Source organism: Ursus americanus, chromosome 14 (genome assembly GCF_024610735.1).
Source record: "Ursus americanus isolate L20-20 chromosome 14, mUrsAme1.1.p, whole genome shotgun sequence".
NCBI lineage: Eukaryota > Metazoa > Chordata > Mammalia > Carnivora > Ursidae > Ursus > Ursus americanus.
Genome location: NC_142140.1, coordinates 44,497,485 through 44,520,723, shown reverse-complemented (window position 1 = coordinate 44,520,723; position 23,239 = coordinate 44,497,485). Strand labels below are relative to the sequence as shown.

Sequence of the window (23,239 nt, the reverse complement as noted above, 5' to 3'; positions counted from 1 at the left end):
AATTTTTCATGACTCACGGTGGTCCGTGTTTTTTGTTATTTTAACTAATCGCTGCATAATCCCTGAAAGTTTCCTCTAGGATGACTTCCTAGAACTAGAATTGCGCTTTTTCACATTTCTCCCCTGAAAGTCCAGGTGTGTCTCTGGAGAGGCTGATGCCGCAAGGGATTCTGGGGAGTGTAGTTCTGGTTTGGGGCAAGCCATGACTAAGGGCGCAGAGCTGGGATATCGGAAATCGCTCGGGGTGAGAAAGCGACACAATTTTCGGTAAACGTCGCTCACAGGCGCGCCTGTGCGACGCACGGGGGCGTGGCCTCACTTTCCTCCACGATTGGCCAGCTATCTTCCGGGCACGCGCAGACGGCTCTTTTGACCTCGGCCTTCCATACGGTCGTCTGGGATTTGTAGTTCAGACTCCTACCCGAACTCGGCCACGGGTCGGCGGCTCGGAGTTCCGAGGTCGTCCCAGCCTTCGGCTCTTGGCTGGGAGGATGGATCCAGGACCCGGGACCGACACGGCGCCGCTGACTGGCCTGGCCTGGTCGTCGGCCTCGGCGCCTCCGCCGCGGGGATTCAGTGCGGTGAGCGACGTCGGGAGCCCGGGGATTAGAAAGGGCAGAGGCGGCCGCGTCGGGGTAGGAGCCTGGCGCTGACTCGCGTCCACCCCGTAGATCTCCTGCACCGTGGAAGGGGCGCCGGCAAGCTTCGGCAAGAGCTTCGCGCAGAAGTCTGGCTACTTTCTGTGCCTCAGTTCTTTGGGCAGCCTAGAGGTAAGGGGAGCCCGCCGTCGGCATCCCCGGGGTCCGCCCACTCCCCTGTCCTTTTGCGGGGCCCTACGCCAGGCGCGCTGTCCCCGCTGCAGCGTGACTGTCGCTGTGTCCTCCCCTTCCTCCCCCTCAGAATCCGCAGGAGAATGTGGTGGCCGATATCCAGGTCCTGGTGGACAAGAGCCCCCTCCCACCGGGCTTTTCCCCGGTCTGCGACCCCCTGGACTCCAGTGAGGCCCGCGTCCGAGGCTGGGGGTGGGGTGGAGGGGCCGCGTTCGGGACCCTGTGGGCAGGACCAGGGAGGGGTGGAGGGACGACAGGTGCTTGTTTTCCGAGCCTCCACCGCTCCACTCGATGCACTGGGTGATGACAGGGTTGGCTGTGGAGCCGAGCCCTGTTCTGGGGTGGGGCCACATGCCCTGCCCTGCGTAAAAATGTGCGATTGGCACAGCCTCTGACCTAGAGTAAGAGTTGTGACCTGTTTTATTACTGTTCCTGCTACATCTTACATCGTAGCCAAGCTGAACCACGGGCCATTTCCAAGCCTTTTCCTTTCCAGGCTTTTGCACACACTGTTTCCTCTTCCTGGAGCACCCTTCCGCCACTCTTCCGGCTAGCTAATACTTGGTTCTCCCTCAGGTCTCTGCTTGGCTCTCCCCACCCCTCTCCTCTGGCGCCTATAGCCCTGGTGCTGCCCTCCCAGGCCTGACCGCCCTGCTTTCCAACCACCTGGCTCTCCCTGCCTCTCACTGTGCCTTGTCCTGTGTATTTGACTCTCAGGGTATATCTATTGATGTTGGAGTTGGCAGACTTCTTCTGTCACCAAAGATAAGTCTGCCCCAGTGTAGCTCCTAAAGGCTACATGGAGTCCCCTCCTCTGGCTAAACCACTCATGAGTTAACCATTGACCTAAAGCTATCCAGGGCACTGCCTTAAACAGCGCCCTGGCAAGCATCATCCACTAGCCATCTTTGGGCCCCCTTCGCTGCTTCTTCCCTCTTCTCACTCCCTTGCCTCCCCCTCGCCCCCAGAGGCCTCTGTGTCCAAGAAGAAACGTATGTGTGTGAAGCTGGTGCCCCTGGGGGCTGCGGACATGGCTGTGTTCGATGTCCGGCTGAGCGGGAAGACCAAGACGGTGCCTGGATACCTGCGAGTAGGGTAGGGCCACCCCCAGCCTCTGACCTCCTTTGCCCGCCAGGTCGCATATCCGCCCTGCTGACCCTCAGCGACTCTCCTGAGGCCTCCTGTGCCTTCTGTCGCTTCCCCGTGCCTCCATTTCCACAGGTTCAAACAGGGCTAATTGTCTCAGTCTTGTAGGGTTCTTATGAGGAGTGAGTTGATGAGTCCGAAGCACGGAGTCCCATGATCAGACCCAGCAGTATTAATTCGGATGTTGCTCAGGGCGCGGGCTAAGACAGGATGCAAATCCCCCAAAGGGCTGGCGTCATCCGCTTGGGCCAGAACCTCCCTACTTCTCTCTCCTTCTAGGGACATGGGGGGCTTTGCCATTTGGTGCAAGAAGGCCAAGGCCCCAAGGCCGGTGCCCAAGCCCCGAGCTCTCAGCCAGGACATGCGGGGCCTCTCCCTGGACCCACCTGCCCAGCCCGGGTGAGTCCTCAGGCTTGGGAATGGGGCGGCCGTGGGGGGAATTAGGCCTCACCAGTGCTGTCCTGCCTCCACCAGCAAGGGTGGCTTTCCAGAGCGGACCCTGTCCAGGTTAGGCTCTCGGGCGTCTACTCTGCGGAGGAGCGACTCCATCTATGAGGCCTCCAACCTCTATGGCATCTCAGGTGAGTGCCGAGCAAGAAACTGAGGCACTGGGGTGGGGCGAGACTGGCTCAAGGTGGGATAGCCAGGAAGGGGTGGGGCCAGGGTTGGAACCAGGCCTGGGCCTCCCCAATTTTTGCAAAGACCGGGGAGAGCCAGGGGTTTGGGGCTGAGCCTCTCTGGTTGCGGCTGGACCGCAGGCAGGCTGCAAGCTCCCTGTGTCTCAGCCCCTACCCTTAACCTCCTTTCCTTAGCCATGGATGGTGTTCCCTTCACACTGCACCCCCGGTTCGAGGGCAAGAGCTGTGGCCCCCTGGTGAGTCTCTGTTGGGGCAGCTTGGGTCTGCCCCTGCCAGTTGTCTTCTTAGGGGTCAGGATACAGAGAGGGTCATCCATGTACCCAGTGCCCCAGCACAGAGGCCCATGTTCCTGGGTTGGAGGAGGCTGGAAGCTGGAGGGTCTTAGTCTCAGAATGGGGCATCAGGAGGGACAGCTGGATACTGGTGGCAAGAGGCTGTGGCTGGAAGGATGAGGGGATGTTCGGGCAAATATTGAGGGAGGCCTTCCTTGAGGATGAGGGAATGGGGTTCTAGGTTAGGGTCCCCGCCCAAGACTGCCCTCTGCCTCTGCCCAGCAGGTCTTCTCTGCCTTTGCCGATCTGACCATCAAGTCGCTGGCGGATATCGAGGAGGAGGTGGGTACAGGGCCCAGGATGGGGTGCTGGAGGACCAGTCTCCCCCGGCCACGCCCCATCTCCCGAGGGCTGGCGCTCACTAAGCCCCTAATTGTCTTCACCCCCTCACCATTCCTCAGGCACCGCTATGGCCCCTCACTCACTCTGTGTTCTCCTTGCCCCCCCCCCCCAGTATAACTATGGCTTCGTGGTGGAGAAGACTGCAGCCGCACGCCTGCCTCCCAGCGTCTCGTAGCTCTTGGTCAGCCCCAGGGAAGAGCCCTCTGTCCAACAGCCCTGACACCCCGGGACCAGCAGCCACCCCGCCCCACAACATCTTGGCGATGCAGGGCGTTCTAGACCCTCAGCACCCAGTGGAGCCACAGCCCTGGAGAAGGAGCAGGACCGGTGATGGGGTCTCTCGCCCCCTGGGCCCTGCAGGGCAGGGGTGGGGGCTGGACGGAAACCAGTGCCTTCAAGTCATTTGTGTCAAAACTCTCTGATGCCTGGAGGCCATGTGGGCGTCCTCCTGGCAATAAACACGACCATGCGCCCACCGTCTGGAGTCCCGATCCTGGCTGCGGGTCCTCTGTGGCTCGCAGTCTTTGCCATGCACACCCAGCACGAGCCAGGGGGCCGATGTCCACCCAGTAAGCGAAATTGGGGAGGGGAGGCAGCACGGTTGCCACTCCCAGAATATTCCATAGAGGGGGAAACTGGCTCAGCGAGTGACTGAGCAGGCTTGTAGACCACAGAGAAGACCCGGTCCGCCCCTCCCTTAGCACGCATAGCAGGAATAATAGTTTCAGTTATACTTAGATCATGGGGATCACATCCCTAGCACCTGATGGATCCCCTTTGGTGTTCCCATACCCCGGTAGGAAGCCCTGGTTTTGCACATCTTACAGATAGGGAAACTGAGGCAGGGGCAGCTAAGGTCACAGCTGAGATGTTCTTTTTTTAAAAGATGTTATTTATTTGAGAGAGAGAGAGAGAGTGAACAAGCATGAGCAGGGGGAGGGGCAAAGGGGCAAGGAGACTCCCCTTGAGCACAGAGCTGGTTGCGGGGCTCGATCCCAGGACCCTGAGATCATGACCTGAGCCGAAGGCAGAAGCTTAACCAACCAAACCACCCAGTCACCCTCCCAGCTGAGATTTGCATCTAGAGCCTACTCTCTTCACCTTCAAGCTGTTCTATGTGTCTTTTTTCTCTGGTGTGTGATAGATACATTCAATCAATTCTCATTATTCGCAGTAGTTACGTTCTATAACGTTGCAGTGAAAACGGAGTTAGTCAGGGAATACTGGATTCCACAGCGAATACAGAGGTAGGTTCCTGCAAGCCTTTGGTTACATTTTTGTCAAGCAATCAATATGTGACCTTGTTCTGTGTGTGTTTCAAGACACCTTGTTTAATCCATACTGCTGATTGGTTAACATTGAACCTCCGGCCATCTGCACTATAACTCATGCCTGAACAAAGCTCATCTAACACATGTTTTCTCCAGGAGGCACATCCCAGCCTTCTTGCATTCGGGGACACTAGACAGTATTAAGCACTATGCTTGGAGACCTCTTTTTTTTTTTTTTTTTTTTTTTAAGATTATTTATTTGACAGAGAGAGAGACAGCCAGCGAGAGAGGGAACACAAGCAGGGGGAGTGGGAGAGGAAGAAGCAGGCTCCCAGCGGAGGAGCCTGATGTGGGGCTCGATCCCAGAACACAGGGATCACGCCCTGAGCTGAAGGCAGACACTTAATGACTGCACCACCCAGGCACCCCAACTTTTCTTTTTTTTTTTTTTAGAGATCTTATCTATTTACTTGAGAGAGAGCAAGCGAGAGAGAGAGCACCAGCGGGGAAGAGGGGCAGAGAGGGTAGAGGGAGAAGCAGACTCCCCACAGAGCAGGGAGCCGGACGTGGGGCTCAATCCCAGGACCCTGAGACCATGAGCTGAGCCAAAGGCAGGCGCTCAACCAACTGAGCCACCCAGGCATCCCTGGAGACCTTTTTAAATAGCAAAATTGCCAACGAAAAAGCACCAAAATGTGAAAAACGTGCCACTAGACAGACCATAAAAAGGTCTCCTGTTCACAGTCCCAGCTGAAGCAAGATGGCGGAGCATCACCACGTCCCACCAACGAGGACCGTGTGTCTTGGTGATTCACATTTCCCCCTGCTCTGTGCATGTCCTTGGATGACCACAAAGTGCTGCAAGTATTGGTTTGGGGGTTGCAAATAAATCTCAGCCAGTGGAACTCACAAATACGAGATCTGTGAATAACGGGGCGGGCCAATTGGTAAATTAATGACCCCAGACTCACACTGTTTTTCTCCCAGGCCCACGCTTCTTCCTTTTCTGCTCTGTCCTCCCTAGGACTCCGTAGCGTCAGGGTGGCCCAGGTTCTGCTGCAGTCAGGAACATCCCCGGATCTCTGTGGCTTAGAAAGACTAAGACTTCTTTTTCATTCGCACCACATGCCCGTGGCAGGGCAGCAACAGCCTCTGCGGGTCACGGTCCCTGAGACCTGCCTGAAGGGGCTGCCACCATCTCGCTGTGACAGCAGGGGGCAGACTCAGGAAGCTCTTGCCCTGTCAGGAAAATGCCCTGGCCTGGAGGTGCCCTGTCAGAGCTCTGCTCACAGATCATTGGCCAGAACACGCCCCACGGGGCCCCGGAAGGTGTGTACCACCCACCTGGGCACTTGTATCTAACAGCACTGTCCGGGGGGCCTGAGGGGGGAGATCCTGTCCTGCTCTGGGGTCTGAGGGAAGCAGAATGGCCCTGTCCTGGGAGTCTGAGGGGAGAAAGAGCAAGCTGTCTGGAGGGGGGGGGCAAGGGCAGATTGTGCAAAATGTGCCCCCTGCCCCGTGTAGCTCAGCTGCCTTGGGAAAACGAGGCCTTTGGTGCTGAGACATCTCCCCACATCTCCCCTCTCTGGCACAGCCGGCACCTGCTGGGTCCCGCCCTGGCTGCTCTGGCGCCGGCCGTGGAATCTAATCTGGCTGGGAAGCAAAGGCTGTTTGTTCTCCCTGGTCACCTTCGTGGCCACCCTGAAACCAGCTCTGGATCGCTTTCCAGGGCATCCGCGGGTGACCAGGGGCCCCCAGATGAGCCGTCCTGGCCCCGCATCTGACTGGACTAGCTGTGCTAGGCCAGTGACCCCACAAAATCCCAACCCTCTGAGCCCCATGGGGCCTGAGGACAGCCTCAGGAAGTGTGGGAGAGTCACCTTGGAGCCCACCCGACTTGGGCCACCTCAATCTTGACTGCCATGGCTGAGATTACACCATCCTGGGCTACAGAGGAGGGAGCCAAAGCTTTATCCTTCTTTCCTTTGGCTTGCTCCCACCTGAGACAGGTGTCACAGGGTGAGATGATGTCCCAGCTCCACTGCTCACTTGCTGATGACTCTGAGCAGTGACTTAACCTCTCTATACCTCAGTTTCTTCTTCTTTACAATGGGAATCTCTATGCGCCTTACCTCAGTGCAGCTTCGAGGGAGAATGCGCGCATCCCTCGACTGCTCTACTGACTTGCAGAAACACTTTCCGGAGCTGAAAGGCCTTGCCAGCTGAACGATTTCTGGAGTGCAAAGTCCAAGCAGGTGCATGGGGATGCAAACCCCAGTGGTTTCTGTCCGTGCAAAATCCATGTTTCCTGTATTCAAATGTTGCTGAGCCCAGCTGTGGCCCCTAATGCACTCTCCACCCCTAGGTCAGAGCACCCACCTGGGCCAGATTCAAACATCCCCTTGCCACCCCCCCTTCAAGCCCCCTAAAGCTACTGGGTTCTACTTCATCATTCATTCTGCCTGCTCTTGAACGTGATAGAAGTGTAATGCCCTAGTGAGTTCTCTTCTGAGTCTGGCTAATTCTGTTCAATATTATGTCCGTGACATTTCTCTAGGCTGTTGCCTGTATGAGTAATTCCTTCTTTTTCGTTTCTGAGTCCATTGCATGGATGTACCAATCTGTTTGCCTGTTGATAAATGTCTGGGTTGTCTCCCGTCCGTGGCCACTGAGCAAAACTACCCTGAGTTCTCTTGTACGTGTTTTTTTTTTCCTTGTACATGTCTTTTGAGGAACATGCACTCATTCCTGTTGTGTAAATGCCCCAAGTGGAGATTGTGGGTAGTAGGTGAGGCCTATGTTCAGCTTTCGCAGATACAGCTGAGCAGATTTCCAAGACCGTTTACCAATTTACTCTCCCGCCCACAATGAATGAGAGTTCCAGTGACTCCATGTCTTCACCAACACTCGGCAATGTCAATTGTGTTAATTTTGGCCGCTTGTCTTGCCAGAGTTTGAACTCCTTAGCTGTTCTGCACACTCTTGCCGGTGTAGAGATCCTAGCTGAAAACAGCTGATTTGTGCTGTATGGAAATCACCTCTTTCTCATTTTGCTTATCCACCTGCTCTTTTTATTTGTCTTTGGGCAGATCCTGAAGCGAACTTATGAGGCATGAGGTAGCTTCTGAGATGGTCCCCAAAGACCCTGGTGTCCTGCTGTTCAGGCCCTCCCTTGGGTCTGGGCTGGACCTAGTGACTCACTTCTAACCAGCATGGGGTGATGGGGTGTCGCTTCCATGATTAGGTTCTAAGACAGTGACTTCTGCCTGGTTGCAGACTCTCTTGCTGGCTTTGCGGAAGCATACCAGCTTGTAAAGAGGCCCATGTGTCACGGAACTGAGGGCAGCCTCTTACCAACAGCCAGAAAGAAACTAGGCCCTCAGTTCCACAGCTTGTAGGGAATTAGGGAACAGACTCCTGGCAACAGCCATGAAGTGAGCTTGGAAGCAGATCCCACCCCCGTTGAACCCGGACAGCAGTCTGAAGGGGAAGATTCAGTTGAGCCATGCCCAGATTCCTGACCCACAGAAACTGGCAGATAATAAATGCGTGTTGTTTTGAGTGGCTAACTTTGGGGGATGATTTGTTATGCAGGAAGAACTAACAGATACAAACGCAAAGAATATTGAAGTTGGGGAAAGAAAACGTGCTGGATTTTCAGGTGGTATTTATGTGATTCTTGCTCCATTTATCCTAATTAACTCCATTTTGCACCTCGGGTGGTCTTCTGAGCCTAAGGTCCAATTTGTACTGTACCTATAACTGTCCTGAGATGGAGAGCTCATGAGGTCTTTTCAAAATTCTTATTTCACCTAAAATATATACTGAAGTGTGTTCATAAAGTGTTTTCTGGGTGTGTGTGTGTGGGAATATACCCCTTGTTGTGCTGAGCAATTTCCTTCAAGGTGGCATCTGGCCTTCCATTCTAAATGTCACCAGCACAGAGGACCCCAGCTCCATTCTGCCATTTCCAGTAGATTGCATGTGCAGAACTAAAGAGACACCAGTTGTATCAAGGGGACAACAATGGCGATGCTTGTGTGAGTGAGGCAGGGTATTTGGCCCATGGTGGGCATCCAACACTCAGTAGTTCTTCTCAACCAGGTATAGTGTGGTTAAGGGCTTTCAGTAATCCCCACTATGCCTGCTGTTGCAAAAATGCAACACAGCTGGAGCAGACTCTCTCTGTGCCTCACTCCCATTCACCCCCTCCATGTTCATCTCTCCCTGTTGAATGTCATTCACAGCAAATACCTCCAACCCTGCCTGGGGCCTCCTTTGGCCACAGGAGTGTGCCCAGCTGGTGCACAGGGAAGACCAGAAGTATGAGAGGTTAATCGCTCTAGAAGCAGCTCTCAGCCAATACCTGATGGGGGTCAGAGGATAAACAACCCAGGCCCCGAGCCCCTGTTTTGGGACCACTCTGCTGTGTGTGCTCTATGCTGTCTCCCAGAGGTCTCCAGCAACGTGGAGCCCCCATTGCCCACAGTACTGTCTACTCATTGATGTCCCTGAAGGGCTCTGGGGCTTCCTGGGGTAACCTCCCACATCAACAAACCACATCCCCCAAATTATCTCGAGGTCTGGTTCTGATGATCCCAATCCAAGGCAACATCTTTGGGAGATATTGTCCACTCTCCAATCACACCAGGATGCCCACAGCTGCCGGTTTTTGCGTGGCCCGTGGAATTAATGGAGACATTGATATCCTTTCTGATTTGGTCCTCATAGCTGTGTTTGGTGGACTGGAAGAGGTTATCTTACTTTATAAAGGAAACTAAAGTGGCAGGTCGCATGACTGTTCCCTGAGCCAGGTCTGTCCCAGCTCCTGGAGGACACAGAGTGACCTGAGCATTTGGCTCCAGCCCCAGGACCAGCCTCGTCCCCTCTCACCTGATTTTGGCTGAGATATGAGGGTGCTTGGCACCCCTTCCAGAGCAGAGCCGGCAAGACAGGGGAGGGGGGCAGGTTTCGGCCAGGCTATGGGCAGCACTCCCAGCCGGCCTTCCAAGCTGGAACCCTGCATGGTTTTCAGGGCTCCTGTTCTGGGCCCCAGGGGGATGAGCAGGGGTCAGACGTGGATGAGGCTAGCGAGCTCGAGGGGTGCAACATTTAAGGAGCTCATTTTAGTTGAAGGGCCCACCTGCACCTGCAGGAGCCTGAGAGCGAGAGCATCCTTAAATTTATCTTGATTGAGGTGAAATTCATATAACACAGAATTCACCATTTTAAAGTGCACAATTCAGTAGCATTTAGTGCACTGACAATGTTGTGCAAACATTACTCCTGTCTAGTTCCAGAACATTTCTATCACCTGGAAAGGAAACCCTGTCCTCATGAGCAATCACTCCCCATCCCACTCCCCCAGCCCCTGGCCCCCGATAACCTGCTTCATCTCTATGGATCTGCCTGTTCTGGAAGTGGAATCACACACTATGTGGCCCTTTTGTGTGTGACTTCTTTCACTTGGCATGATGTCTTCGAGTTTCATCCATATGTAGTGTGGGTCAGTGCTTTGTCCCTTTTCATGGCTGAATAATATTCCATTGTGTGGCTTGATCACATTTTTTATCCGTTTATCTGTTGATGGACATTTGGGTTGTTTCCACCTTTTGGCAGTTATGACTAGTGCTGCATGAACATGCTTGTAGAAGAATTTGTTTGAATATCTGTTTTCAATTCTTTTAGGTCTCCAATTTTGCACCCGTACCCAAGTCCTGGCCCTGGGGATGAGGCTGAGGGGTCCAGCTTCCAATTCCCCTGACCAGTCCAGGAGATGAGGTGCTGCTTGCTGGCAGACAGAGATGGTCCTTCCTCCTCGTTCTCCTCTCCCACACCCCAGAGTCCCGGGGACCTGCCCCGTTCCAGGGGATTCTCAGAAACAGAAATTCCCAGGGTTTCTCAGGCACCTGCTCTGTCTTAGAGCCCTCTGTGATGGGGTAACGAGGTTCCAGCCATCACCACCATGTGGCCTCACTTCCTGGGCCTCAGTTTCCCCATCTGTAAGTGGGGTTTCCCCAAAGATTAATGGAGGCCAGGAAAGTGCCTGGCACGTGCCTGCAGAACCAGGCATGTGAGAAAGAGGTGATATTTATTTATTTATTTATTTATTTATTTATTTATTTATTTATTTATTTATTTATAAAGTAAGTTCTACGCCCAACGTGGAGCTCGAACTCCTGACCCCCGAAATCAAGAGTCACATGCTTGACCAATTGAGCTAGCCAGGTGCCCCGACATTTATTCTTTTTTTTTTTTTAAGATTTTATTTATTTATGTGACATAGAGACAGCCAGCGAGAGAGGGAACACAGCAGGTGAGTGAGAGAGGAAGAAGCAGGCTCCCAGCGGAGGAGCCCGATGTGGGACTCGATCCCGGCACGCGGGGACCACGCCCTGAACCGAAGGCAGATGCCTTAACGACCCAGGCGCCCCTCGACATTTATTCTTATTTGATCTTTTTCATTGATGTTTATTATGCTCCCCGAGAACCCATGCTTACTGGGTGCCCCATGTGTCAGGAGCCATGTGGGTTGTTCATGTGTTCTCTCTTCACTCCACTGCACTAGCAAGAAGGTCTGTGCAGCTTCCCGGCAGCTCTGGGAGGAGGCAGCTGGAGTCAGAGTCGGTGGGCCATTAGGGTCTGGGTGTATCAGATCAGCGGGGTCCCTGCCAAGGTCAGACTTGGGGGACCAGCCCCCGCCCCTGCTGAGTGCTGTCACCTCTCTGTCTGTTGGAAAGGGTTCTAGGGGGACTTTAAGCCACTTTGTGGCTAAGCTGTCTCCTGTCCCTGGGCCTCAGAGTGCCTGTGTGGCCCAGGAAGGGACACACTGGGAGAATTCTGGGGACATCTGTCCATTTGGAGTGAGGGTGGAGGCCAGGCATCCCCACTCCCAGTGAAATTGATATGCATGAAGATTTGTGGGACATGGGTCCCCAACTAGGGTCTACAAGGAGCACACCCTTGCCCCCCCACTTCTGCCTCCCCACCCCACTCCTGTCACCCCATCCATTATCCTGGGCCTGGGCTTGACCACACAGCATGCTTGGAAGTGGCTCAAGTGACAAAGGAGATAGCGAGGGTCAGAGTTTATTTGAGGGTCGTATGGGATGGGAGTAGGGCCAGGGCCTCTGGAGATCCCGAGGGCTTTGAGTTATCCACTCTAAGCCTTGGCAGTTTCATGAGCCCCAGAAAGTGGCCATTAACCCACCTTTTCCTGTGACCAGGGGCCCCGACTGGCGACACCACAGGCTGACACGCATTGAGGACCTCCTGTGCACAGGCACCTGGTAGGCTTACACCGAGTCTCACAGGAGCCCTAGGAGGGGGAACTGCTTCTGTCCCATTTTATAGACAAGGAAATTGAGACGCAGAGCAGTGAAGACCTCAGCCAGGGGCTCACAGCCAGAAGGCTGGGTCCAGCCCTGGGTGAACCTGTGGCTCTGGGCTGCTCTGAGCTCAGCACACACAGATTTCAAATGCTCACAGCCTGGAAGAAGTCGCAGAGTCTGAGACTTGCACTGTCAGCAGCATGGGGGTTACAGAACCCTGGTTGGAATCCTGACTCTGACGCTCAGTACTGGCCATGGGACTCCTGGTGAGTCACTGCCTCTCTCTGGACCTCGGTTTCCTCATCTGTAAAACGGATGAAGACATTTAGAGAACCACTGTTTAAGCCCAACCCTCCTCTCCTGCCTCTAACATCTGAAAAGCTATATTTCCCAGCCTCCCCTGCCCAGAGATGTGAACATGTGACTCTGTTCTCGCCAGTGAGATATAAGCAGGAGGGTCCCATGGCCTCCCAGGAAGATTTCCAGAAGATGCTGCCCCCCCGCCCCGCCCCAGCCTCTGCCTTTCCCTCTGAGAGGAGGCGAAGGCTGGAGCCCTGGCAGCCAATTTGTGCCACGAAGCCACCTTGAGGACACAAGCCAGGGATGCTGAGAAATCAAGTCACACTGCTACTGTGGCTGAGCCTGGACTTATCTTTACAGAGTCCTCCTCCTGCTGCCTGACACCAGATCTCTATGCCAGATCCCTGGGTTCACACCAGTGTGGAGTCCTTCCCTGAGCCCCCTAGCCGGTGGCCCAGCATGCTGCGCATCTCGTGGATGACCCCTTCCCGGTGCCCCCTGCCAGCCGACAGTGTCCGGTGCATGCGGGATAAAGGCAGGCTGCTATCCCGGCCTCCCCCCATGGCTGCAGGTGCTGTAGCAGTGACCATGGGTCTGAGGGGGTCCCCAGGTTCTGGGAAGGATGAATAGGGGGTCCGGTGGTGGGTACCCTGCTGGGGCTGAGCCCCGGGGCTGGCCTTGGAGACTTCAGCATGGCGGACAGGGTCGTCTTCAAACTGCGGTGGGGATAGTTCATGGAGGCCACGGCGGGTGGCCCGGGCAGCTCGGAGCAGAGTGTGGGTCAGCACCGCCACCAGGACCAGAGCACCCACTCCGAGGATGGAGGCAGCTGCTGCACCTGTCTCGATCTCAAAGAGCAGCAGGGCATAGATGGACAGTGCTGGGGAAAGAAATGGCTCTCATTTACTTGGTCCACAAACGTTTGCTCCCCAAGCCCTGGGAGAACTCCCCCAAACAGAAGGCAGTCACAGAAACTCGTACATGATAGGCACATAGCTTAACTGTCTAATCCTCTCACACCATCATCACAGCGTTTTACCGTAAAATGGTAGATTTTATGTTATGCATACTTGATGACAACTAAAACAACCGGATCTCAGGCTTCCCGAATCCCATGATTAACTTTCAGTGAATCACAGCCCCTCTCTGGCCTCCGTTTGCTGGTCTGAACAAGATGGTTGGTGACCTGACCTTGAGGACCGATCTGTACTGGTTTTCTGTTGACTTGCCCAGCACCCTGTAGGCACCATTCTTTTTGATGAGGACTGTCTCGTGCATTGTAAGATATTTAGCAGCTTCTACCCACTAGGTGCGGTAGCATTCTCCCCCTTCCCTGTCATGACAACCAAAAATGTCTCCAAATATTGCCAAATGTCCTCTGGATCAGCAGCATCTTTTCCCATTGAGAACCACCGGTCCAGTCCCTACCCTCACCCTGATTGCTAATGTAGGGGCAGTGACCCACCTCTCTGACATCATTGATGTGTATGGTACTAGGCTTGGCCAATCAGAGCATTGTTTCCCCTGGTTGTAGTGATTGTGCAGGGCTATCACATGACCCAAGCCCAGCCAATCAGAGCCAGACCTGGGACTTTGGACTGGGCTATGGGTAGGGAGGGATTTTCTTACTGCAGCAGCAGGGGAATTGGTCGAGGAGAAACCCAGAGTGGGATGGAAGCCTTCTTGGCACTTTGCCGGCTGTTTTTATGCTTTCTCTGGCTCTGTACTCTTGCTTTTAAGATGCCACACTGCATCATGTTTGACATATTAAAGTGTGGTCGAGGACTTTTTTTGCTCTAAACACTTTTGAAAAGGTTTTTTAATTATTCTTTTGGCGCTGGCTAGCAACGAATGGATGATTGGATGATTGGCTGGATGTGCTCGGGAATTCTTGCTGAGTGAGGTCACCTAACCTCAAAAGGAATCTAAATGAGAGCTGAACAAATTCTTAATTTAACACTTAATGAGGCTGACATAGTTACCTTTTTTTTTCTTTGTGAGTTTTCTTGTGTATTAGAATGAGGATATCTTATTCTCCTAGTCTCCAACACTTCTTTTTTTTTTGCCAGCCTGGGAAAAGGCTCAAGGTCGTAGGCATTGTGTTGAAAGCGCTTACAGATACAGGCATCTCTCTCAGGGGATAGCCGGTGAAGAGGTGAAGCAAGAGGCATTTCTGATTACCTTGTCGAGCCCCTAGATCCAGCTGCACCTGAAGCCAACGACCCCCGATCTTTACAGATACATACATCACCTCATCCACTCTCTTTCAAAACAAAACAAAACAAAACAAAACAAAACAAAACAAACAAACAAACAAAACAAAACAAAACAAAAAACCCTCACAGCTGGAGCATTTTATTAAGTCAAACAGCAAAAGTTATGCAGAGTTCCCGGCACTTTATATACCCACATATGTACCCTTCTATCCCCAGAATGAACCCTAGGCTCACATTTCACAAATAAATAATTTCAATATATCTTCTAAACTTCTATTTTTCTGTTGTAGGAATGAGAGGGAAAAAAAGACAGTAATAGCAAATCCCTTGTTTTTAAATTCATCTGAATATTTTGGTGCCGGTGGTCTATGTATGATTCTGCCCTGAGTCTGCAGCACCATTCACACATTTTTTCAAGATTAGAACAAAATATAAGAGGTCAGGAGTCTCTTTAAAGCAACTTGATGATTTGGTTCCTTTACCGGCAAGTGTGGGTGAGAGAACGTTGATCTAAGAAAAGTTATTACAAATCAGGGAAGGAAACACCGGAGTTTGTGTCCTTCTGGAACCCACTTTATTAGTTTTTGTTCTGATTCATGTTTTGGGGATTTACTATTTCATTTCTGGTTTATAAAGCATTTTTTAAAACCTGAGCCATTCTTGAGGTGGAGGTTCTGATATTTGTAACCAAACAGCTTTTCAGTGAGACCAACCTGTGAACCACTATCTCCAGAAAACCACCAAGGACATGACAACTTTTGTTCAAAGCAAATGTAGGAAACTGAAGAATCAAAAATATTCTGAAGATCACTGGGGTCAGATGCCATTCATGGGCTTTCATGGGGATTAACTCAGAATCCCCTCAGCAATTCTAGAAGGCAGGGAAGTGTACATCCCCACCGTACCGATGAGGAAACTGGGACACAAAGGGAATCTGCCCCAGGTCCCAAAGCAAGAAAGTGTCAGAGCTGGGAGTCGAACATGGGCAGACTGGCTCTGGAGCTGACTTCAGTTATGGGGCCATACCCCTGGCCACCCCAGCCCAGGGCTCTACACCCCACATTCCATCCCCCAGCACGTACCTGCTAAGTAGACAGAGACCCCACAGCAGAAAAGGCCAAGGGCCACGTGTCTGAGGAGGCGGCAGTCATAGAGAAACCAGTCAGACCTGGTGGGGGGGAGGGGGGGATGAAGAAAATGGGCTCAGGGGGTGGAGCTGGTGAGGGAAGGCCAGGGAGGAGAGGGAGGGAGAGTGGCCCAGCTTTGGGGGACCTGAGATCTATGTGAGGACCCAACCATCCACTTATCCATCCATCCATCCATCCATCCACCCATCCATCCATCCATCCACCCATCCATGTCTCTATCTATCTGCACACTCTTCCATCCTTGTGGATGGTGTAACTACCATTTACCATCTATCCATCCCCACGGATTATTCAACCATAAAGCCATCCATCCATTTAACCAGGCCCTATTAATCCATCCAACCACTTATTTAAACAGCTACCATCCATCTATCCATCCATTTGCCATTCACCACCATCTACCCACCCATCCATCCATTCATCCTTCACCCATTGTCCATCTCCCATTCACCATCCGTCGATCCAACCAGCTCTCCATCTGTCCATTCATCCATCCCTCATTCACCACTCATCCATCCACTGTCCTTTCCCCCTCTCCTATGACCCATCCATATACATCAGTCCCCTCGAACATCCAACACTCATGAAGCAGCTATTACACACAGACACTTGCTAGACACCTGACTTCCATTATTTCACAGACCATAAGCTTATTTAGGAAATGAAGAAACCAGGGGTAACTTGTTATCAGAGATCATAGAAAAAGAGAGTCCCAAGAGCTGAGACTGATTGAGGACTTAGTTTTGAGCCTGGCAACATGCCAAGTGCTTCTCTCCCTCCCCCACTCCTGGAGGCTTAGAAAACAGAGAATCTGAGAGCTTCCATAATCACTCACTTCCCACTGGTACCATTGAAGTGGCCCCTCCCTGGTCTCCCCACCACCTACCCTCCTGGCCCCTTTCTTTCCACAGTGACTGAAGGGGGTTATTCCAGACTGAAGTCAGATCATGCTCCTCCTTTCTCACAACTGACTCAGGCAGAGTAAACCTCGAAGTCTTCACCACAGCACAGGAAGCCCTACACGGTCCAGTTCCTGATTTCCCTGCCCTTATCTCCCTCATGTCTCCCTCCAGCCACCCCAATCACCTCGACCTCCCTCTAATACCCTAAGCTCATTCCTGCCCCAGGGCCTTTGCACGTGGTGTTCCCCTTCCTGGATCACAGTCCTCTAGATCTTCTGCCTCCTTTCCTCCTTCAAGTCTCCGCTCAAGCCTCCACTGATGGTCTCATCTCAAACCCCACCCTGTCCTCTTCCGTGGCATCACCCCATTTTCTTCCTTTCCCAGCATTTATCCTCACTTGAGGTTATTGTCTTGTCTCTATTGTCTACCCCAGGAGGGCAGGTGTGGATCTGCCTGGTTTCTGCTGTGTCCTCTACTCCCGGTGCGGGGCTCAGCCCCCTGCAGGCACCCAACACATATTTGTTGACTGACACATGAGTGCACTTCAGCACCCCTTGAGCTGTGGAATGGGTAGTACACACTTTAGGTGGGATCTACTCCAGTGGTCGAAGCTGCCATCGGTTCAAATCCATGGAATCCTGGAGCCTGATTCTGGCTCCCCTCCCCCAGCATACTGGAGGGAAACACTGGGAAGTTTCTTCTCTGCATTCCCTGCCCCCTCACACCTGCCTCCCCGGTGCCCATGTTCCTGAGCCAGGTGCCTGAGGAAGGAACCCCACCCAGGGCCAGAGCACTGGCTCTGGCTCTACCTGAAGCAAGTTCAAATCTCTTCCACCCTCTTCCAAACCCGGCAGCCTCGAGAGATCAGCCTCCCCCGTGGGAGGCGCAGTTACAAAGGGAGGTAGCAACCCCAGCCGCGCAGGGGCAGGGGTCGCGGGCTTTCACTGGTCTAGTCCACGGATCGCGAGAAGCACGCAGAGCTTAGGGTTTCCTCAATGACAAGCGTCATCAACACCGGGGCCAACCCACCCTGGGTCTCTCTGACCGCAGTTCCACCTCTGTAAAATGGGGGGCGCAGCAGTCGATGCACCTGCTGCAAATTTTCAACTAATGGAGGGAGGGAGAGATGATAGAGGGAGTGGGGGATGGAGAGAGGGGAGGAAGGGAGGAAGGGATAGAAGAAAGGAGGAGGGGAGGGGGAAGCTCTCCCCCAACCTGAGGCCCTGAGACGGGCAGCAGCTCGCCTGAGCTCTCCCAGTCCCCAGCCGGGCTTCGGGGCGGAGGGACCTGTCCTACCTGCCGGGGCCGGGCCCCCTCGCCAGCTCGGCGCCCAGGTGGCCGCAGAGGACGGCGAGCAGAAGGCAGGTGAGACCCAACACCAGGGCGAGCGCGGCGAGCGCGGCGGCCAGCGGCAGCAGCGCCCCGGCCGCGTCCTCGGGCATCCCGGGGCCGGCGCCCAGTTCCGGGCCAAGCCCGTCGGCGCGCAGTCCCCGCAGCTCCGCACGGCCAGCCTGCAGCTGGAACAGCAGCTGCGCTCCCAGCGCCGCCAGCACGGCCGCCGGGATGCCCAGCAGGGTCATCGCGGCCAGTACCCGGCCGCCGTACGACCGGGCCATGACGGGGGTCTGCGGGCCGGGGTGGCGGGGAGCGGTCGAGGGATAAAAGAGATTTTAACGGGGCAGGGGAATTGGGCGGGCGTCCAAGGGCCCCCAGGAGTTCCGAAGGGGGCGGCACCGCAAGGGGTATCTGAAAGTTGGGGGGCCGTAGAGGGATTGGTGTGCGGATCGCGGTGGGGATGAGGAAGCTCCGCGAAAACTTGGGACAAAGTGTTTTCTCCTCCCTCCGGGGACCCTGAGGGCGCCCCCTCCCGGCCTCCAGGTCCTGGCCGGGCGGGGCCGGCGCCGGGCGGGGCAAAGAAGGGACGGAGGCGGCCTCAAGAGCGGCAAGGGCTTGGTGGCCGGATCCAGGGAGCCCCACAAGCCCCTAAACTCATTAAAGCGACCCCTACAACCACCCACTGCCCTACGCACCCCTTTCATTGTTTTTTTTTTTTTTAAAGGAAGATTGAACGAATTTCTAGACAATTCACTCTGATATTTGGTCTCTTACCTGTGGACCTTGCTGTTGGCTGCGATTTCCCCACGGCTCAACCTTCTTCCAAAGCTTTGCAGGAATGTCGCTCCTGGGCGAGGACCTTTTGGGGGCCCCGCTTAAGCAGGCACTCCTGTCTTTTGCTGTTGGGCTTTGTTCTTTCCATGGCCCGTTTTTTGTTATCATTTATTTATTTTTAATTTTAAACATTGAGGTGAGATTTACAAGACATAAACCATTCTGAAGTGAACAATTCAGTGGCATTTAGTACACACACAGTGTTGCGCAAACAGCATGTCTGTCTAGTTCCCAAACATTTTCATCATCCCCAAAGGAGACCCCATTCCCCATTAGCAGCCACTCCCCACGCCCCCTCCCACAGCCCTGGCAACCACTGATCTGCTTTCTGTCTCTGGATCTGCCTGTTCTGGACATTTTATATAAATGGAGCCAGACACTATGTGACTCTCTGTGTCCAGTTTCTTTCACTGAGCCTAATGTTTTTGGGGTTCATCCATGGTGTACCGTGTAAGAGCTCTTTATTCCTTTTAACGGCTGAATAGCATTTCACTGGATGGCTGGACCACATTTGGTTTATGCATTTGTCTGTTGAGGGGCATTTGGGTTTTTTCCACCTTTTAGCTGTTGTGAACACGTACACACAGTTATTTGTCTGAGTCCCTATTTCTTTTGGGTTTATAACCTCGGAGTGGAATTGCAGGTAATTATGGTCATTATCTATTTAACTTCTCGAGGAACCCCAGCAACTGCACCCTTTTGCCTTCCCCCCAGCAATGCTGGAGGGTTCCACGTTCTTCATTTCCCTGCTGACACTTATTATGTGCTGGGTTTTGATTATAGACATGCTACCGCGTGTGAACTGGGATCTCACCGGACTTTTGCTTTGCATTTCCCTAATGACGCCGCACATCTTTTCTAATGACGCTGAACATCTTTTTGTGTGCTTGTTGGTCGTTTATGTATCTTCTTTGGAGAAATGCCTCTTGAGGTCCTTTGCTTAGTTTTGAATGGGATTGCCTGTCTTCTTGTCCCGCCCACCCCCACCCCGCAGCGCTCTGCACCTCCTGAAGCCCTGCTGGTTAGTCCGAGGCCCCCCTGCGGGGGGGGTGGCGCTGCTCCCGGACGCCACGATGTCTACCTCCAGGGTCCACTGCTGTGTCCCCTTAGTGTCTGAGGCGGCACTCTTCCGGAGGTTGCAGTCCACAGAGTCCCCACGCGCGTCCTTCCCGCAGGGCTCAGAACAGCTTCCCGGCGCCGCCCTCCGCCCCGCCCTCCCCCTCCCCCTCCGGCGGGCTCCCGCTCCCCCGGCCGCGTTTGCCCCGGGCCGCCCGGTCCACGCGGTACTTGCAGCGGCGCAGCGGCTCGGTGAGGCTCCGCGGCGCGGCGTCGTCCAGGTCCTCGGGCTGCAGGAAGCTGCGGTCCAGCAGCTCCGCCGCCTCCTGCCAATTGGCGAAGCAGGCGGGGCCCAGGCGCCGGATCTCCTCGGTGGCGTCGCGGGTGAGCACGTCCCCGCCCGGCTTGAGCACCACGACGGCCGGCAGGCGCTCCACGGAGAACCGGCGCCCGAGGTCCCTGCGGGGTCGGGCAGGGTAGTCTGGTCCGAAGCCGATCCCAGATCCCGAGCTGGGGAGCCACATATCCCTCCTCCCAGCACTTACTGAGCGCTTCGGTGTGCGCTGCGGGTGCCCAGGGACCAGGCCAAGCCGCAGTGGCCTCTGCGCTGTGTCTCCAATACCTCAGACATGCTACCGCCTCTAACATTACATTATATTAATTATATTAATTATATTATATTATATTATATTATATTATATTATATTATATTATAATTACAACATGTACCATGTGGGACATACTTATACTAAAGACGTATACTGGAGGACCTGGGTGGCTCAGTCGGTTAAGCTCCTGCCTTCTGCTCAGGTCATGATCCCAGGGTCCTGGGATTGAGCCCCAAATAGGGCTTTCTGCTCAGCGGGGAGCCTGCTTCTCCCTCTCCCCCTGCCTGCCGCTCTGCCTTTTTGTGATCCCTCTCTCTGTCAAATAAATACATAAAATTAAAAAAATAAAATAAAAACGAATATTAAAAAAATATTCATTGTTGATGCGAAATTTGTTTTTAACTGGGCATCCTGTATTTTATCTGGGAACCGTGTGTGTGTGTGTGTGTGTGTGTGTGTGTGTGTGTGTGTGTAGGGTGGGGAATCACTCTCCATCCGACACCAAGCCTAGCCCAAGTGAAGGCTTTGTTGAGGGGACCCTGCCTCAAACGAGGTCAGCAGGTCCGAGTTCGGCTATGACGCCCTCACAGCTGGCACTGCTGCCCTGGGAAGGGAAATGTTGCCAATTTTCCAGAAAGATCCCCCTCAGCTGCAGGGAGGGCAGAAGGAGTGAGCCAGTGTCCAGACTCTGATAATATTGGTTGCAGGGATGAAGGTCTCTAGAAACTTTCAACTTGTGGAGCAAAATTATTGCAATCAGTAAAGTGTCAGAAAGACTTGCCGATGGCTCCGTGCAAACTCCCTGTGTGTGTAGATGGAGCAAATATGGCAAGGTGTTAACAATTGCTGTGGGCTTCATTGCATGCCTATGGGATCTTGGAAATTTTTCATAATGAAAAGTTGGAGTTTAAAAAGAAGGAAAACCTGGGGCGCCTGGCTGGCTCAGTCGGAGGAGGGTGTGACTCTTGATCTCAGGGTTGTGAGTTCGAACCCCATGCTGCGTGGAGAGATGACTTAAAAATAAAATCTTTAGGGGCACCTGGGTGGCGCAGTCATTAAGCGTCTGCCTTCGGCTCAGGGCGTGATCCCAGGGTTCTGGGATCGAGCCCCACATCAGGCTGCTCCGCTGGGAGCCTGCTTCTTCCTCTCCCACTCCCCCTGCTTGTGTTCCCTCTCTTACTGGCTGTCTCTATCTCTGTCAAATAAATAAATAAAATCTTTTTAAAAAATAAAAATAAATAAAATCTTTAAAAATTTTTAAAAAATGAAATAAAAAGAAGGGACGCCTTACTGCAGAAAAGGGGAATGTTCTAAGATAGCCACAAGCTGTAACACTGTTTATTGGGCAGTTGGGTGCAGAGCTTGAATCCACCCACCTCTCTCTCAGCTCTGAGGCCCTCCTCCCTGGCTCCCAGATACTCTGAGGATCCCATCCCTCCCGTTAAGATGGGAGTTTGCGGCGCTCCTCCGCAAGATGACTGAAGACCTCTCCCGTCTGTTATTCCTTACAGTCCCTGAACTGGCTCTTCTTTCTCTGAAGGCCTCCCAGCCTTTATCTGTGCTGGGCCCTCTGCCTGGAAACCCTTCCCTCTCCTCACTCTTTCCTATCCCCCCTGGCCTTGGGGTCTCTCTTTAAAGCCACTTCCTCAGGGAAGCATCCCCTGACTCCAAACCTCACCAAGGTCTCCCCATTATGTTTCCACATGGCATCCTCCTTTTGTCCTCTGGACCACTACTGCAGTTTCTGATTATATATTTATTTGAGTCTTTGTGTCACGTCTGTCTCCCAAACTAGTTTGTAAGCTCCTCAGAAGCTAAAGAGAAATGGGCATTTGCACCCCCCTGGTTACCCCCTTCCCCCCCCCTTCTGGGTACAGACTGGCACACAGGACATGCTCATCAATTCCAGATGTAACAGAGGCAACAATAAACAAATACTTCACTTTCAGCAGAAATAGCTCCTCCTTCAGGAAGCCCTCCCTGACCTCTTCTCCCACCTCACCTCCTCAGGTCATCCTCAAAGGGCAGGAAGAGCCACTTCTTCGGCATATCCTTGAGAAACAGATCCTGCTGCTCCTCGGTGGGGTCCTGGGACACGTACACCAGAGCCAGCTGGGCTGCCCGCAGCACGTAGAACTCATCTGTGAGCTTCACGAAGAAGTCCCTGAGGATAGGCGCGAAGGCTTGGCACTGCGGGCAGGACCCAGAGCCAAAGAAGAGCAGCACTAGCCGGTTCTCCAGCCTGCGGCTGAGCTCAGCCTCCGTGTCCAGCTCGTCCTGGTCACTGTTGTTGCGAATCAGGACGCGACCGGAGAACAGGGAGGCCATGGCAGTCCTGGCTGGGAGCTGGGGACACGGAGGAGGGACTATGTGTTGCTCTGGGCCTGCTGGCTGGCTGCTGGTCCAGGATTAGGTATCTTTAGGAGGCCGGTTTAGGACCTCACTAATCTGCCTAAACCGCGACCTGATTCTGTGCTGCCTCTGAGGGCAGGGGAGGGCTGCCCACGGGCTCCTTCTCTGGAGACAGCTAGAAATCCATTGAGAAAAAGCACAGGATTGCAAAGGAAAACAGTTATCCTGACATCTGGGTGTGAAAATATTTTATTAAGTTGTGACGTAAAATATATGCTCCTTCTCATGAATTGAATGCATTAAGTAAACCTGATTTACCAGGGCTCTACAAAAGATTGTGATTTCTGTTATGATAAATGATATTTTGAGGTGTTTGCCTGCAGTGGCCAGGATGTGATGTGAAATTATCTTTAATTTCCACGGGAGACAAAGTCACAGGGCTGGCTGATACCTGCTTTGACAGGACATGAAAAACATGCTCCATTCCAGTTAGAAGTGTAAAAATTAATAATGGGAAACTTGCTAAAATGGAGGTGGGAGGCCAGAAGGGGGAGCTCTCACCATACCACTCTGGGTCAATTACAGGAAGACGGGTCAA

At 53.4% G+C, this 23,239-nt stretch overlaps 3 protein-coding genes across 4 annotated transcripts; 1 reads left to right on the top strand and 2 right to left on the bottom strand.

The window, feature by feature from the left end:
• The first annotated feature begins 389 nt into the window (after nt 1-389).
• On the top strand, nt 390-3,779 carry MVB12A (multivesicular body subunit 12A). 2 transcript variants are annotated; one of them, XM_045778751.2, is made up of 9 exons: nt 390-581; nt 672-770; nt 901-997; nt 1,799-1,925; nt 2,256-2,375; nt 2,451-2,557; nt 2,789-2,850; nt 3,169-3,228; nt 3,401-3,779. In XM_045778751.2, the coding sequence occupies exons 1-9, from the start codon at nt 492-494 to the stop codon at nt 3,461-3,463; spliced, it is 825 nt and encodes a 274-aa protein (XP_045634707.1). In that variant the 5' UTR covers nt 390-491; the 3' UTR covers nt 3,464-3,779. The 2 variants fall into 2 exon arrangements, with proteins under 2 accessions (XP_045634707.1, XP_045634708.1); XM_045778752.2 differs by having other exon boundaries at nt 391-581; nt 3,172-3,228.
• An 8,821-nt stretch (nt 3,780-12,600) lies between these two features.
• On the bottom strand, nt 12,601-18,072 carry TMEM221 (transmembrane protein 221). The gene is made up of 3 exons (XM_045778682.2): nt 17,753-18,072; nt 15,489-15,574; nt 12,601-13,070 (listed from the first exon to the last, which is right to left on the bottom strand). The coding sequence occupies exons 1-3, from the start codon at nt 18,070-18,072 to the stop codon at nt 12,601-12,603; spliced, it is 876 nt and encodes a 291-aa protein (XP_045634638.2).
• Nucleotides 18,073-19,803: 1,731 nt separating this feature from the next.
• NXNL1 (nucleoredoxin like 1) lies at nt 19,804-22,617 on the bottom strand. The gene is made up of 2 exons (XM_045778358.2): nt 22,292-22,617; nt 19,804-20,140 (listed from the first exon to the last, which is right to left on the bottom strand). Exons 1-2 carry the CDS (start codon nt 22,615-22,617, stop codon nt 19,804-19,806), a joined length of 663 nt encoding a protein of 220 aa, XP_045634314.1.
• Nucleotides 22,618-23,239: the final 622 nt, after the last annotated feature.

Excerpts from the sequence above, each read along its gene's own strand:
- TMEM221 (XM_045778682.2), bottom strand. The coding sequence starts at position 18,072 with ATGGCCCGGTCGTACGGCGGCCGGGTACTGGCCGCGATGACCCTGCTG. Across the intron at positions 15,575-17,752 it reads AGGGGGCCCGGCCCCGGCAG|GTCTGACTGGTTTCTCTATG; the intron begins GTAGGACAGGTC and ends CCCCCCCACCAG. Across the intron at positions 13,071-15,488 it reads GGTCTCTGTCTACTTAGCAG|CACTGTCCATCTATGCCCTG; the intron begins GTACGTGCTGGG and ends TTCTTTCCCCAG.
- NXNL1 (XM_045778358.2), bottom strand. The coding sequence starts at position 22,617 with ATGGCCTCCCTGTTCTCCGGTCGCGTCCTGATTCGCAACAACAGTGAC. Across the intron at positions 20,141-22,291 it reads TTTGAGGATGACCTGAGGAG|GGACCTCGGGCGCCGGTTCT; the intron begins GTGAGGTGGGAG and ends CCGACCCCGCAG.
- MVB12A (XM_045778751.2), top strand. The coding sequence starts at position 492 with ATGGATCCAGGACCCGGGACCGACACGGCGCCGCTGACTGGCCTGGCC. Across the intron at positions 771-900 it reads GTTCTTTGGGCAGCCTAGAG|AATCCGCAGGAGAATGTGGT; the intron begins GTAAGGGGAGCC and ends CCTCCCCCTCAG. Across the intron at positions 1,926-2,255 it reads CCTGGATACCTGCGAGTAGG|GGACATGGGGGGCTTTGCCA; the intron begins GTAGGGCCACCC and ends CTCTCCTTCTAG.